General features: G+C 41.3%; 2 protein-coding genes across 2 annotated transcripts; both read right to left on the bottom strand.

Moving 5' to 3' along the window:
* Nucleotides 1-323: 323 nt before the first annotated feature.
* On the bottom strand, nucleotides 324-7,667 carry LOC308313156 (uncharacterized protein). The gene is made up of 3 exons (XM_080760101.1): nucleotides 7,386-7,667; nucleotides 5,765-5,912; nucleotides 324-2,786 (listed from the first exon to the last, which is right to left on the bottom strand). Exons 1-3 carry the CDS (start codon nucleotides 7,614-7,616, stop codon nucleotides 1,642-1,644), a joined length of 1,524 nt encoding a protein of 507 aa, XP_080616227.1. The 5' UTR covers nucleotides 7,617-7,667; the 3' UTR covers nucleotides 324-1,641.
* A 2,311-nt stretch (nucleotides 7,668-9,978) lies between these two features.
* On the bottom strand, nucleotides 9,979-15,606 carry LOC308313159 (uncharacterized protein). The gene is made up of 3 exons (XM_080760104.1): nucleotides 15,184-15,606; nucleotides 12,518-12,665; nucleotides 9,979-11,465 (listed from the first exon to the last, which is right to left on the bottom strand). Exons 1-3 carry the CDS (start codon nucleotides 15,409-15,411, stop codon nucleotides 10,336-10,338), a joined length of 1,506 nt encoding a protein of 501 aa, XP_080616230.1. The 5' UTR covers nucleotides 15,412-15,606; the 3' UTR covers nucleotides 9,979-10,335.
* Nucleotides 15,607-16,327: the final 721 nt, after the last annotated feature.

The raw sequence follows: 16,327 nt of genomic DNA, 5'->3' as shown, positions 1-16,327 counted from the left end.
GTAAATAAAATGTTGGGGGTTGGGGCATGTAGAGTTTGCTTTCGAGTTGCCCAAACTGCAAGTGCACATATGACTCAGTGAGGAGTCTATAAACACAACAAGAGATAGGCCTATATAGCTATAAACACAACACGAGATCACAATACTGGTATCGGTATTCAGTATCAGTACCAGCTAACAAATAAATTGTGGTATTGGGATCGGATCGGGAACGGGAAAAATAATCTGGACATCCCTAATTAAAACACATTAAAAGAGTAAGATTAAAAACAAAATAAATATTAAATGAAATAGTTAGTCATACAGTAGTTTTGGACACAATAATACTTTATTGTTTGTAGTGTTTATCAAACAAAGTGATTTACATCAACCTGAAGATAAATCTAATGAGAACACATGAGAAAACATGTATATGTATGCACAAACTCACTTTAATACTGCTGGCTTTCTATCTATCCTAGATCCTACCAGGACTTCTAGTACAGTTTGCTGGTTTTATATCTTACCAGGACCTCTAGTACTGCTAGTTTTATAAGCCACAAGAGGTGTCGGGTTACTGTGTATTTTATAATGGCCCAGAGGCGTGTCCAAAGTGCAGCCTTCATACCTGAATTGTATTATGAACAGCCCACTCAACAGTATGGGACATTTTAACATTAACGTTTTTTAACCTGGGCATTTCCCAGAGTATAATTGGTCAGTGTTCCTTGCTCCTTGTATTTCTTTAACATTAAGGCTGGAAAAAAGGCTGAGATACACTTTTTGTTCACAGCACACCTGACAAAAGACCATTGATATTAAGTATTGATGATGATAGTTAAATAGAATCATTTAAATCCGAAGGTACATCATGTAGTTGGCCCTTGGGTGTTTTAATATTTTCTAATATGGCCCCCTTTGAAAAAGGTTTGGAGACCCCTGTCCTACCCTGTCAGCCATTATAAAATACCAGGTAAGCTGGGACCTAGCGTGGCTTATTGCTTTTCTAAAAACGGTTACAAACATTTAGCAATATTAACCTAATAAAACTATTACATTTAAAAAGTAGCTATGCTTTGCACCCACCAGAGCGAGCCATACTTCCATGTTTTCACTCGGCAGTGTCTGGGGGGAATAGGAGGAGCTTGATGTCTTTACGAGGCCGCCCAGAGCCACACATTCACAGTCATATGAGCGCGGGCGGTGCTTAGACGCCCGCACGGCAAGGGTGTGTAAGGCAATCAAGTGCTCCCCTTCCCCAGTTCAGCTACAGCGCTGCGGGATCTGCTGGGAATGATATAAAGTGATTGAAGGTGTGGATTATCGTGTGATTTTGCGCGAATGGCCGCAGCATAACCTGCCGCAGCACAAACGGGACGAAACGAGGCCAATATATATTCAGGTCTGAACGCAGCTTTAGCCGTGTACCTGTATTGCGCACCGAAAACAGACGATTTACATCCATTATATGCTATTGTCGGAGTGCATAAGCCTGTGTTACAACCAATCACCATCATCTCACTGATCTGTCATCTACTATCGTATGCCGATGCTGTGCGAGCCCCCTTCCTGTTTTGTGTGATTCTCTTGTTTTGCAGTTCGGCTCAGCACCAGAGACGGAGGATGTGCGTTATTTCTTTCAATGCTGTAGCAACAACGCCATCACGTGTGGATTCTGAGGTGTCTCTTCATGTTACTGGACTGCACAAAGCACCTGCCACAGATGGGGCAGCGGAACGGCTTTTCTCCGGTGTGAAGGCGCTCGTGGTTCTTCATCTGATGCTGATGGGAGAAGCGCTTGGAGCAGTGGCGGCAGCCGTAAGGCTTCTCACCCGTGTGAACGCGCTGGTGCAGACGCAGGTTCTGGATCTTTCTGAAGGTCTTCCCACACAGCTCGCAACGGAGCGGTTGACCTCCGGTGTCACAGGCTGGCTGGGCGGGTAGCGCCATAGTTGGGATGGAGCTCAGGAGCCTGCTGACCTCCCTAGTGGAGGAAGCGGCAATTTCGTTGAGGGAAGACGACTGATTGTCTCCTCGGTTTGCCTGAGGGTGTAAAACCTGCCTGGAGGTTTTGATTGCAGAGAACGAGGAGGGGAAAGAGGAGAAGCCACCATAGGAAGTGGCACTAGTATTAACAACTAAACTTGACTTTAAACATGTAGTTCTGTCTAAGGTTTCTGTGCTCAGTGTCAGGGCTGAGTGAGCTGCTTCTAGCTCCTCCTCTCTCCCGTGTTTCTTGAGTCTCTGTTTGACAGACCTGGTTATCCCATCCCTGTCTATTATGCTCCACTCTGAACTCATGTCTTCATCCACTTTAATTGGAACGGAATCCACCATCACCATATCGGGTTCCCAGTCCAGATTCCCAGCCAGGGGTGGAGCAACATTACTCGACTTGCCAGAAACGTCTCCTCCCCGGTCCTCTGAAGCTCCAGGAGAACCCTCTCTGCCATCAGTGTTGCTCCCAGTTCTCCCCTCTTGATGTGGGCCTGAGTTATGTGGAGGGTCCAGAGAACAGTTCCCTGTGGTTAGACTGCCAGCGTTATTCCACACCTCTATGCCTGCACCAGCTTCTGCCCACTCAGATGCACTTGTGAACAGGTTGCCATCGTCGTGTCGTGTGGTGTTGGTGAATCTGTTATTGCGGTCAGATGATGGATGGTGGCTCTCTCTGTTTACATTTCCGTTACTATGGTGACCGGTGTTGAATCGCTGGTTGACGTGGTGAAGATGATTCTCAGGCTCTACAGTGAGGGTTCTAGGTGTTGTGTTTGTTTCACTTCCATGCTCGACTGGGGGCTGAATGTCTGAAAGGAGAAGAGTAAATTATCACTTGGTTATTATATTTCTTTTTTTTTTTTAATATATGTTTATTGGTAATAGGTTTCAACAATTTAGTACAGTTTGAACATACCATTTTTTCCCCTCCCTCACCCCATCCCTCCCCCCCAGTTATCGTCATCATTAAAACAATATAAAAAAATAACATTAATAATTGAGTACAGACATACAAAAACAAACATACATACAGACATATGATATAAACAGTAGGTTATTACATTTCTGTAATGTAATGTAAAGAGGATGAGCATAGTAGGGGTGCAGCTATCATTTATTTTCTTTGCTATTGATTACTTTAATGATGATTAATTAAATAATCAAGAAGCATGTAATTTACTCATTAATTAAATAATCAAGAAGCATGAATTGTTGATACAATACAATGACTTAATTAGTGTGACTGACCACTTGTGCCCTATTGTATAGTTCATTGTAAAATGTCATACAAAAATAGCTCCACAAGCTCACAATTATGACTCATGAGGCTATAGATCTGCTATTTATGAAAACCTTCACTATTGTAATTTAAAAAGAGGGAAAAGGGGGGGAAAGGGAGTAAGGATTCCCCCACAATCAAGCAGATATAGCTTTCTCAATGCCTTTGAAATGTCCTTGGTCCTTGCACACAGAGCACCTTTTTTTTTGCCAACGGCTGATTCGGTCTGGTTTATTAACCAGGCTAGTGTGCAACCACCTTTACTGTCGTAGAAGTCGGACTGATTGCTACAGTAAGTAGCCTCGGTACACAGGCTTTATTTGCGTTCGCATCAGCTCAAAAAAAGGAAAGCCTGGGGGAACGAGATACATTTCCTGGTTTAGGAGTGGGACTAAACTATAGTGCAGAGGGGCACTCAGTCTAATTGCTAAGCAGTACTAAAAATAGAGAAATGGAAGCGCTGCAGGAATCAGTTAGTGGCTCTTAGATGGGTGCTCTTTGTAGAACCATATACATTTTTCTTCAAGTTGTAATGCTTGATTCCCAAAGGTGTAAATTGCAGACTTGAAAAGAAAAAGGAATCCAAGAAGAAATCCAAGATTATTGATGAGCAAGGCAAATACATAACAGGACCTACGCGTTTGGACCAAAAGGTCTTCGTCAGGGTCTATGTACTGCTAAGTACACAGCCTACTGAGAGCTGACAGCTGTCACGCTCTACATCTAAAAAACAGCTTACCGTATAGCCAATTCTGCAGAGTCAAGCGCATTTGCAAGAAACCTACAGATTTGAACCGGCATTTGACAAATATGCAGGCTAAATTTAAAGAACGGGGCTATTCTAATACCCAGATTGACAACGCCCTGGATAAAATCAATCAAAAACCCAGGTCTGATTTATTTCACAGACAGTCAGAAAACAAGACTCAGTCAACCATCTTCTCTACTACATACTCTAAAATGTCTGAAAATTTCAGTCATATTATAAAAAAACACTGGCATATTTTACAATCGGATTCATTATTTAATAACACCTTTTCCAAACCTCCTCTGATTGTTTTCTCTCGTGGTCAGAGTCTCAGAAATCACTTGGTCAAGTCCGATTTACCCCCTGTCCCAACCCCGACTCAACGTGTATTGGCTCCTATCCCTAACGGCAACTATAAATGCGGCTCTTGCGCCCAATGCAACAGCACTAGAAAATGTCATAAATTTAAGCATCCTCATTCTGGTAAAAATATCCCCATCAGAGGCATTATTACATGCACAACTAGGGCTGTCATTTACCTTCTTACATGCCCCTGTGGCAAGGCATATTATTGTTGGTATGACTTCGCGTGAACTAAAAGCACGCATAGCTGAGCACCGTAGCACTATTCGGTGCAAGAATATTATATACCCTGTTGCCGCCCATTTTGTGGAAGCCAACCACCCTGTGTCCTCTCTAAATTATATAGGCATAGAAAAAGTGTCTGTTTCTAGAAGAGGAGGACAGATCGATCAGCTTCTGCGTAAACGCGAAGCTTTTTGGATTCAGTCCTTAAAAACATTATCACCCCTTGGCCTTAATGTAGATTTTGACCTTAAATCCTTTTTATAAATATATTACAATAAAAATTAATTTTGTACCTTTATACTTAACCTTTTAATACTATTGTTGGTAAATCCTCTTTTTAAACTTACTTTGATGGCCGCCTTCCCCCTTTTCACCTGCAGGTGTCCTATACTTATACAGGCCGACTCCACAGAGGGGCATTCAGGTCGATTGCCAGTACATGTACTTAATGTACTTAATCCACTTAAAATGTTTCTTCTATTTTGATTGCACTGAATGTATTTAATTATATATATACAGATTTTTTTGTAATTGTTATTGCTGTCATATTGTTTTATTGTTCTTCATTTCACATTTGCTTTTCTGCTGTAACTTTTTCAGATATTGTGTCTCCATGACAAGGAATATTTATTCCAGATCCTCTTAGGAGGCCTTATAGTCATTTGATTTGGAGAACCACATGACCATGATCCCGACCTCTCAATGCACAGGGACAGGTCTGATTTAACCCGTGCTCCCCTACCCCCTTCTGATTGGTTACATGACTATCTGGCACCATATGTAAGTGTGAACCATGATGTGCCCTGTATTCCCTGATGAAGGCTTAACCGCCGAAACGTTGGATGTTGTCTAACCTGCTGTCCGAATAAACTTTTGGTACTCTGGCTATTGGTGTGTGCGGCCACCTTCTTGTTCATTCAAGATCTCCTCCTGTATAGTTTTCTCCCGTGCGTCGGCACCGCCACAAGGACTTTGGTGTGCGTAGAGCCTCTTTTTACACACTGCTAAGCAGTACTGTCTGCATTCAAGACACGTTCTTGTGTTTCCTGCCCTGGATAATATGCAGTGTGCTTTTAAAAGTGAGACCCCTTCTTTTGCGTCATGAAAGATTTTGGAATCGGCACAAAAGACGGAGGATGTGCATTATTTTGGTCTTAAAATGTTTTTATTACCTTTGAGTGTGTTGTCATCACCCTCCACCTTCAAGATGATAGCAAAGCCAGCGCCCCCGTCCTCCTCCTCTCCTCCTGTTCCCTGTGTTGAGCTCTTGTTCACAGGGTTACATCTGGCTCTGCTGGGCGCCGAAGGTCCACGGGTCACCTGTCACAATTAATACATAATCACCATATCTTAATTATTCGTTCATTCATATTATTTCCATTCATCTGTTGAACAATTGCCGATCTACCTCTTGTAGAATGGCTTTCCACTATTTTTAAACATTAGTATAAATAAAATAATTAAATGCATAGCCTGTTTGACCATAGTACATTATTTATTTTGAGTTTATTAGTTACTACCAGTCATTGTTGATAATGTCATTCTATTGTTATGTTATTTTTATTATGCCTTGTGCAATTTTTCATTACAAATATAATTTGGATCCAAACATTCCCTTAGTGATGTAAATACAAATGATTTCAAGGTGACAATATAGCAATCTCAAGCAAAGAAGAGGTTACCTATTTGAGCTGTATTCTTGACAACAAAAAGACAGGGCATCAAAAGTGATCAGGAAGTCAATCAAAGATTTACCTGGCTCAGGTAGGCCTACAGATTTACCTAGCTCAATTGATTGATTGAAATCTTTATTAACAGTTTGCAGAATTACAGTACATTTCAAGCACAAACTCAATACAAAGACTGTTAACTGTGAGTGGACGACCCAATTAAGCCTTACACTTGTTTACAACAGGGTCCACATTGTTCAATTCATCAAAACATTTAGAGACAAACAAATAGACACTTCTATGTAGTTAAAGAACAGAACAGGAATTCATCATATAGGAAGCGAAAAGGGAAAAAAAGTATATATACAGTGAGGGGAACAGGGGGATAAAAGAAAAGAAAACGAAAGACAGAGTGTAGGGCGCCTGCACACAACACCATGCGTTGATGCCATGTGTGCATATGTGCAGGCACCCAACACCACGTCCATACAAAAACATAGTACAATCCATAGTACAAAGACAGAGTGTAGGGCGCCTGCACACAACACCATGCGTTGATGCCATGTGTGCATATGTGCAGGCACCCAACACCACGTCCATACAAAAACATAGTACAATCCAGATACAAATTCAGCTTTTACAGAGGCCAGTTTCGAATTGCAGCCATCCGTAGGTGCCCTTTGAGAGCAGTTTTGAAGGAGCCAAGGGATTCACATGTCTTAATGACTGTTGGTAGGGCGTTCCACATTTTGGTCGCATAGGAGCGAAAAGAATTTAGTCCCTTGTTTGTGCCGAATCTGGGTTGTACATGGTTTGTTGCACTCCCTCTGGTGTTGTGGGTGTGGACTTCGTTTACATTAAGGAAGTATTTAGACAGGTTTAATCAAATAAAAATGGTATTGGTATTTATTTTAAGATACCGGTAGTCCTTTAAGATAGTCCTTTCGGGACCTCTACCGTTTCTGTAAAAAAAAAAACTCTTTTGTAAAAGGGTAACCGATAGGGTCCCGAAAGGGGGTTACTGTACCTGCTTACATTTGACATGTCTGACTATTAAAGTATTCAATCAGTTAATCAAAATATGTTCCAAGTCATGGTCGTGACAACAGTCCACTGGGCTCACATGCACGGTGCTGCTACGTTGGTGGTTGTTCCGTCTGGATGTCTGGAACTTGGCGACCAGCAGCTTCCTCCTGAGGCCGTCTATCTCCCTCTGGTTCTGGGTGATCTCCAGCCGCAGCACCGCGTAGCCATCATCCACCAGCTTGCAGATCTCTGCCACCGCGCTGTTCGCCAGGACCTCGATCACCGCGGCCAGCTGGGCGTGGAACGAGTCGCTGCTGGTGATAGACATGAGTGGATGATGGATCACTTCAACTGTCTTCAACAGTCGTTATTGAAGAAGAAATAGGTTTGTTTTGTGGATGTTGTTGTCAACAGTCCGACCCATGTTTGTTCTTCTTCTGCTTGCTTCCTGCCCAGTGCTAAAATGGTATGAGATTCGATTGAGGCCACCTACTGCATGGAGTAAAAACTTCAAGGAGCTTGCAGATCATCAATTCATTCTCAGTGCATAGACCTACAGTAGTTGGAAATGACAGAGCTATCCAGACTCCAGTATCCATCTGATCCATCCCATACCATAAATCTTTATTGATCCTCTTTGGTAAATGTAGTTGCCCCCAACAGTAGTAAGAAGAGTAAAACACAGGAACAGCTAGAACAGGTATTAAAAATAAAATAAAGATTAAATGACAGATAGGCTTAGGTTCTGACAAAATAAATACATTGTTTAGAGCACTTATCTAAACAAAGTTTCACCAAACAGAAGAAAAATCAAACGAAAACACGTGACCTCGTAGATTGCTTATTTTTGCCTAGATATAGGCCTATTATGACATGACAAACACATTTTAGAAACTACATTTTATTCAACGACATCACAGTGTGACTTATAAAACCACGGTTAATGTTTTTAAGAAATAAAAACACTTAGAAGATAACTCACTGGGATCAGTTTTGATTGATTGTATTGTATTTTGTATTGTATTTATTAACAGATTGGAGAATTACAGTCCATTTCAAGCACATCTCAATACAAAACCTTTAACTGTGGACGTCACGACACCACACCATAAAGCATTACACTTGTTTATAATGGGGTCCACCATGTTCAATTCATCATAACATTTAGAGACGTACAAATATATACTATAAATAATTGAATGTGCTCATTACTGAAATCGTACCACTGTGTTTATTAGAAAACTGTAAATAAAGTACTTTTTTTTTAAACCTGCTGCGGGGGTGTTGGGGCACCCCTGACAGTTATAAGAACCAACCAACCAACCAAACACAAACAAACAACCTTTAACCTTTGCTGGAAGGTCATTGCTATTGTTGGGAGTGTATAAGCCTGTATGTGTTACTTACAACCAATGCAGACTTAGAATACGCACATCGACAGGCTGGGTGCTGGACCTACAGTCTATGTGCTGGACTAAATAAACTTCAGTAGATATTGGATGGAGCCCTGTTGCACAACACAGGTACAAGAAAGACGTTCTTTATTGAGAATTCTGACGTTTCGATCTATTTGATCTTCATCAGGTCATGCTTACTTACAACCAATGCCTATTACCTCACTGATAGGGATGGAGCTCGATAACAGATACTGAAGAAAATCAGATAAAAAGCTTATTGAGTACCAGGGCCGGCCGGTATCAATAAGCTTTGGGCTTATCAAGCCAAGACCAAGAAATAAATGTAATTATCCATGCTGGCAAAATCATGTCAGTCTAAAAGTGTATTGATACCTGCCAACCAGTGCTGTCTGGGGAAACAACATTTTGCTTTTAAAGTGATGGTACACAGTACATATATTAACAGTTTCTTTAATATTATTTTAATAGTAACAAGGTCATAGAGGTGGCGATCATGATTTGCTATTTGCTATTCACACTACAAACATTGGCACCTAAAGGCCTTAATGATGAACTATTATTAAATGTCATGCTGTGATCTTTGTTTTATCCTTCAGTTTGATCCATATAGTTTTTAAATCGGTGATTTTATTTTGTACCTGGTTTTACCTCTTGTAAACTGTTTTTCATGAAGCTTCAACCTGCAAAATGTTTCATGATCATGATTTTTGTATAATATATTAGTTAATAATATTACCAATTGTATACTGTCATGATGATTAATATGGATTATTATGGGTTTTCTTATTACTTTGCACTGGTGTATTGAGTTTTTATATGACTGTTTTGTTCTCATTTAACCACATGAGAGTACCCGTCACCTTAAGTGAGTGATGTCATTTCTTTGTTTGTTCTGATAGGCTTACCTTTAGGCCAGACAGCCTACAAAAATGATGCTTTCCCAATTGTGTTCATGAAGATAGCCTGATGAAGGCTGCATAGGCCGAAACGTTGCTGTATCCCTGAAATAAAAGTTGGTCACTGCATTTGAAGACAGTGTTTGTTCCCTTTTCATTTTTGGGGCACCGTACCCTCTCCTACGCACTTGTTGCCTGTAGGTGTGCAAAAGCTTTGCTTTTTAATAGTAACAAGATAAAAAAAAGGTCAATTGGCTGGTAATCCAGTCTGGCAGTGTGCCGCGGGTTCGACTCCCGAACCCGACGGCCTTTACTTTATGTCACCCCCCCCCTCTCTCTCCCCATTTCCTGTCAGCCCACTTTCAAACTATCCCTCTACAAAAATAATAAAGGCGAATGCCACAAAAAAGGTCAATTGCCTTCCATCTGTCAGAAAAGTTCTGTATTAAGAACCTTAGTAAAAGATACTGGTTCTGTTCAGAATTTATTGTCTCCCGTCTTTCCACAAAATAATAGAAAACGTTTGATAGTGGGCTCGATAAGAACCCAGCTTGATAAGCCTGATCGATAAGGTGCTCATTATCAACGAGCTCCATCCCTACCCACTGACCTGTCATCTACTATCATATGACGATGCTGTGCGAGGCGAGGCCCCTTCCTGTTTTGCAGTTCGGCTCAGCACCAGAGACGGAGGATGTGTGTTATTTCTTTCAATGCTGTAGCAACGACGCCATCACATGTGGATTCTGAGGTGTCTCTTCATGTTGCTGGAATTCATAAAGAACCTGCCACAGATGGGGCAACGGAATGGCTTTTCTCCAGTGTGAACGCGCTCGTGGTTCTTCTGCTGATGCTGGTAGGAGAAACGCTTGGAGCAGTGGCGACAGCCGTACGGCTTCTCGCCCGTGTGAACACGCTCGTGGTTCTTCATCCGATGCTGGTGGGAGAAACGCTTGGAGCAGTGGCGACAGCCGTATGGCTTCTCGCCCGTGTGCACGCGTTGGTGCACCCGCAGGGTCTGGAACTTTGTGAAGGTCTTCCCGCACAGCTCGCAACAGAGCGGTTGACCTTTGGCGTCACGGGCTGGCTGGGCGGGTAGCACCATAGGCGGGATGGAGCTCAGGTTCCTGCTGAACTCCCTAGCAGAGGAGGAGGCAATTTCGTTGATGGAAGGCAGGTGATTGTCGTCTTTAACAACAACTAAACTTGACTTTAAACCTGTAGTTCTGTCTAAGGTCTCTGTGCTCAGTGTCGGGGTTGAGTGCGCTGCTTCTAGCTCCTCCTCTCTCCCGTGTTTCTTGAGTCTCTTTTTGGCAGACCTGGTTATCCCTTCCCTATTTATTATCCACTCTGAGCTCATCTCTTCATCCACTTTAATTGGAACAGAATCCACCACCACCATATCGGGTTCCCAGTCCAGATTACCAGCAAGGGATGGAGCAACGTTACCCCACTTGCCAGAAACATCTCCTCCCCGGTACTCTGAAACTCCAGGAGAACCCTCTCTGCCTTCAGTGTTGCTCCCAGTTCTTCCCTCTTGATGTGGGCCTAAGTTATGTGGAGGGTCCAGAGAACAGTTCCCTGTGGTTAGGCTGCCAGCGTTATTCCACACCTCTATGCCTACACCAGCTTCTGCCCACTCAGATGCACTGGTGAACAGGTTGCCATCGCCGTGACTTGTGGTGGTGAATCTGTTATTGCGGTCAGATGATGGATGGTGGCTCTCTCTGTTTACATTTCCGTTACTATGGTGACCGGTGTTGAATCGCTGGTCGACGCGGTGAAGATGATTCTCAGGCTCTACAGCGAGGGTTCTAGGTGTTGTGTTTGTTTCACTTCCATGCTTGACTGGGGGTTGAATGTCTGAAAGGACAAGAGTGAATTATCAGTACATTTCTGAAATGTAAAGAGGGTGAGCACAGTAGGGTTGCAACTATCGTTTATTTTCTTTGCTATTGATTACTTTAATGATGATTAATTAATGGTGTCATACAAAAATAGCTCCACAAGCTCACAATTATGACTCATCATAAAAACATTTATAAGTTTGTAAGTGTCTGTATTGTCCACAGTGCCTGATGGCTTTGACCGTTTGGTTTGATTAGCGGAGCGAGGTACATGATTGTATATTTAGTTTTTCTTGTTTGGGTTCTCTTCCTTTGTGATTTAATTGTATTTTGCTTATGGTATTTTGTTTTGGTCCACGGTACATTTGGTTATAGTGTTTTATATTCTGCTTATTTGTTTATATTGAAATGAATTGTTGCATCACTGAATTATAATCAACTATAAATTAATACTTTTATTGTTGTATTGTACTAAAGTGATGAATTTAAATGCACTGATTTTATTGTTGAGTGAAACTAGGAAATTAATCTGATTGTAATGGTATTTATTCCTTCTTTATAGTTTTCACAGTGTTCGAATGAAAATAAACACACTCGTTGAGACCATCCAACTCCGTATTTCTTTCATCAATCGAGGGCCGCTACACATTTACTTGTTTAATCTACATTTGTACTGTATATTAATTTCATATTGTACGTTAATTTAATTTCACACGTTTATTTACGGTATTCAGGGAGGTTCAACTGGGGACAAGTTCTCTTTTTCTCAACATGGGACAGCTGGGTACTTGGCGGGGTTCCCAGTGCCACTTAAAAATGATTGATAGATCACTTTCACCACTACATGTACAAGCAAATGCAACTAGAGAACATATAACAATATACAATAGGCCATCTATTTTTAATACAATACTGTTATCAGTCACAGTCACACACACAATCACATTTGAAATGTAAATGTTTAATAACTGGGGTAGGACTGATTGCTAAGCACTACTGTCTGCATTCAAGACACATTCTTGTGTACCAAAGACGGAGGATGTGCATTATTTTTTGTGTTAATGTTACCTTGGAGTGTGTTGATGCCACCCTCCACCTTCAAGATGATAGGAAAGTCAGCACTCCCGTCCTCCTCCTCTCCTCCTGTTCCCTGTGTTGAGCTCTTGGTCGCGGGGTTACATCTGGCTCTGCTGGGCACCGAAGGTCCACGGGTCACCTGTCACAATTAATACTCATATCTTATTATTCTATTATTCGTTCATATTATTTCCATTTATCTGTTATGAATTTCTAACCTTATTCTCAGTTAAACCAAATAAAGAATACAAGAACAGGCGCACTGAGCGGTCGGCGTAAAAAAACAGCGAGATGGATTATAGGCGATGGTATTGGTACCTGATACCCTTTTTAAAACATTGGTATAAATAGGATTAAATTCATAGCCTGTTTGACCATAGCACATTATTTAATTTGAGTATATTAGTTACTACCAGTCATTGATGAAAATCTATTTAATAGTAAATAATCTATTTAAAATGCCCTGTGCAATTTTTCATTACAATAAGCGCAATTACAAATATAACTTTGAACAAAACATTCCCTTAGTAATGTAAATGCAAATGATTTCAAGGTAACAATATAGCAATCTCAAGCAAAGAAGAGGTTACCTATTTGAGCTGTATTCTTGACAAGAAAAAAGACAGAGCATCAAAAGTGATCAAGAAAGTCAATCAAAGATTTACCTGGCTCAGGGTAGAAAGAAGACAGGTTTAATCAAATACAAATGTGATTGGTATTTATATTTAAGATAGTCAAAAGGGGCAGTGCCCCAAGTATGACACATACAGCTACAATAGCTGCAACAATCTGGCACCACCCAGGCCAGTTATAGAAGAAACATGGGAAAATATTGCTACTCTACCAGACTGCCACCAAAATTTTAAAAATGAAATTGCAACCAGTGATTAAAATGTGAATCACTGGTTTCTTTCAAAAGAAGCCTGAGAAAACGCAATTTCCCATAGAATAGAGGTGTAATTCACGTTTTCCCCTCTTAGTGTAGCTTTTAATGTTATGTTGATGAGTTGAACACAATGGAAACAAGTCCCCAGGACTTTGTATTATCCTTTTTAGTCAGGAGATATTAATACAATCTGGGAATACATTTCTTACCAAGAATTTTCTTCACCAATGTGTTTGTAAAGGTGTTTAAAGGTGTCTATCCCACATTGGTTTATATTCAACCACCCTAGGGGCATTTTTGACAGCTGCTGAAAGTTGGAGTACCATAAAACATTATAAGGCAAAATGTTCTAAATTTCATTATGCTTTAAGTAGCATGTCACGTGTCAAACTAGGGGGTTTATCATTCTGAATCCATTCCAAGGATTCGTTTTGAAAGAAAAAAACTCCTTGGGCTTAAAAAGGCCATAGCCGTCATCACAAATGTGATGAGGTCAGCCCATTTGGGCACATTTGGGCAAGTGTCTATGGCCGTTTTTAGCCCAAGGAGAGTTTTTCAAAACGAATGCTTGGAAATGGAACGGATTCAAAATGATAGTTTGACACTAGCCGCAATTTGCAACTCTAGATTTTTTTACAATTGGCTGAATCTAGAGTTGCAATAACCTCCATCGACTTCCTATGCATTGTTTTGGTTTTGCATTGGTTTGTGACCTCCTGGTCTTAAATTACGTTAAACTCACCAACACTGCAGCTGTAGTCCAAGCTTGAATTATCCTCTTTCGATCTGGTGTCGCTTGTTTATCATAAAAGTCCCCCGTAAAGATGTTATGAGCTACTTTCTGTCCAAAATATTCCAAGAGTGACAATATCGAGCCGCCATTTTGATTTTTGCAACGTGCCATAAAACAAGATGTGAGGGGGAGCGCTTGTTTAATAGAATCTTACCTGCGCAGGTAAGACACCCAAAGAAGAGGCCGACGCCCTAGGGAGGGAGGGACGCTATTAAACAAGCACTCCCCCTCACATCTTGTTTTATGGCACGTTGCAAAAATCAAAATGGCAGCTCGATATTGTCACTCTTGGAATATTTTGGACAGAAAGTAGCTCATAACATCTTTACGGGGGACTTTTATGATAAACAAGCGACACCAGATCGAAAGAGGATAATTCAAGCTTGGACTACAGCTGCAATGTTGGTGAGTTTAACGTAATTTAAGACCAGGAGGTCACAAACCAATGCAAAACCAAAACAATGCATAGGAAGTCGATGGAGGTTATTGCAACTCTAGATTTCAACCAATTGTAAAAAAAAATCTAGAGTTGCAAATTGCGGCTAGTTTGACACGTCACATGCTATTTAAAGCATAATGAAATTTAAACATTTTGCCATATAGGCTGTTGATGGTACCCCAACTTTCAGCAGCTGTCAAAACCCCCTAGGGTGGTTGAATATAAACCAATATGGGATATGTTAGTAGACACCTTTACAAACACATTGGTGAAGAAAATTATTGGTAAGAATTATATTCCCAGATTATACTGATAATATTCAACATTTACCTTAATGTCTGATTTAGCCCATTTCGGAACCCTCGGTTACCTTTTCTGTAAAAGGGTAACAGCTAGAGGGGCCTGAACAGTCTGACCAATGCTGTTAATTACATTTGACATTTCTGACTAATAAAGCATTCAATCAAAATATGTTCCAACGTTCAACGCAAAATAATTTAATCATGGTCGTGACAATAGTCCACTGCGACTGGGCTCACATGCACGGAGCTCCTGCTGCGTTGGTTCCGTTTGGATGTTTGGAACTTGGCGACCAGCAGCTTCCTCCTGAGGCCGTCTAACTCCCTCTGATTCTGGGTGATCTCCAGCCGCAGCACCGCGTAGCCATCATCCACCAGCTTGCAGATCTCTGCCACCGCGCTGTTTGCCAGGACCTCGATCACCGCGGCCAGCTGGGCGTGGAACGAGTCGCTGCTGTTGGTAGACATGAGTGGATCACTTAAAGTTCAACATTCCCTGTTGAAGAAGAAATAGGTTTGTTTTGTTGATGTTGTTAACAGTCCACCATGTTTGTTCTTCTTCTTCTTCTTTTAGCTTTCCGGCAGACTGGACGCCCATCCGCGTATTGCTGCCTCCCACTGTTTAGTTCGGTACCGTTATACAGGCCTTACACCCCTACACCTTACGGTGCAGGTCTGTATCTGCCAGAAATGTCATGATAGCCTTCACGGCTTCACCAATTCCCCTTGCTGTTCCTCCGGCGGTTTGAGTAGGTTCTGCAGAGAGATGCACAGCAGCCCTGCATCCAGCACTTGCTAAAATGTTATGAGACTTGATTGAGGCCACCTACTGCATGGAGTAAAAAGTGCTTGCCGATCATTCTCACACACTGCACCGACCTAGGGGTTTAATGACAGAGCTATTCAGTAGTACTAGGATCCATCTGTTCTGATCCATCCCATACGATAAATCTTTATTGATCCTCTTTGGTAAATGTAGTTGTCAACAGCAGTAAGAGTAAAACACAGGAACAGAACGGTAAGATTCAAAATAAAATACATATTAAATGACAGAGGCTTCTGACAAAAGAATACAACATTGTTTATAGAGCACTTATACTTCTCTAAATAAAGTTACACCAAATGTAAGTGGTTAGGGCACATCTGTCTTACAGTCTCCAGTCAACACAAACACCATTTTATAAACTATATTTTATTCAACAATCAAGATCAGTGTCACTTTAAGTGCTAGTTTGTCAGCTTTCAAACTTTTCCATAACAAACCCACTGATGCACCCATTCTATGGGTTTAGGTCTACGCAGGCAGGAAGAACTTCATTGTCCACTTGTTACATTCATTTTGCTTTGCTTTTAATTCAAATAAAGTGCATAGTACAAATGTCTT

Source organism: Protomyctophum bolini (assembly GCF_963924005.1).
Source record: "Protomyctophum bolini genome assembly, chromosome: 3".
Classification (NCBI taxonomy): Eukaryota; Metazoa; Chordata; class Actinopteri; order Myctophiformes; family Myctophidae; genus Protomyctophum; species Protomyctophum bolini.
This window is presented reverse-complemented; position numbering and strand designations above follow the sequence as displayed.

Coding starts and splice junctions, on each gene's coding strand:
- LOC308313156 (XM_080760101.1), bottom strand. CDS start 7,616: ATGTCTATCACCAGCAGCGACTCGTTCCACGCCCAGCTGGCCGCGGTG. Junction 5,913..7,385: donor AACGTAGCAGCACCGTGCAT/GTGAGCCCAGTG, acceptor TAATTGTGACAG/GTGACCCGTGGACCTTCGGC. Junction 2,787..5,764: donor TGATGACAACACACTCAAAG/GTAATAAAAACA, acceptor TTCTCCTTTCAG/ACATTCAGCCCCCAGTCGAG.
- LOC308313159 (XM_080760104.1), bottom strand. CDS start 15,411: ATGTCTACCAACAGCAGCGACTCGTTCCACGCCCAGCTGGCCGCGGTG. Junction 12,666..15,183: donor GCAGCAGGAGCTCCGTGCAT/GTGAGCCCAGTC, acceptor TAATTGTGACAG/GTGACCCGTGGACCTTCGGT. Junction 11,466..12,517: donor TGGCATCAACACACTCCAAG/GTAACATTAACA, acceptor TTGTCCTTTCAG/ACATTCAACCCCCAGTCAAG.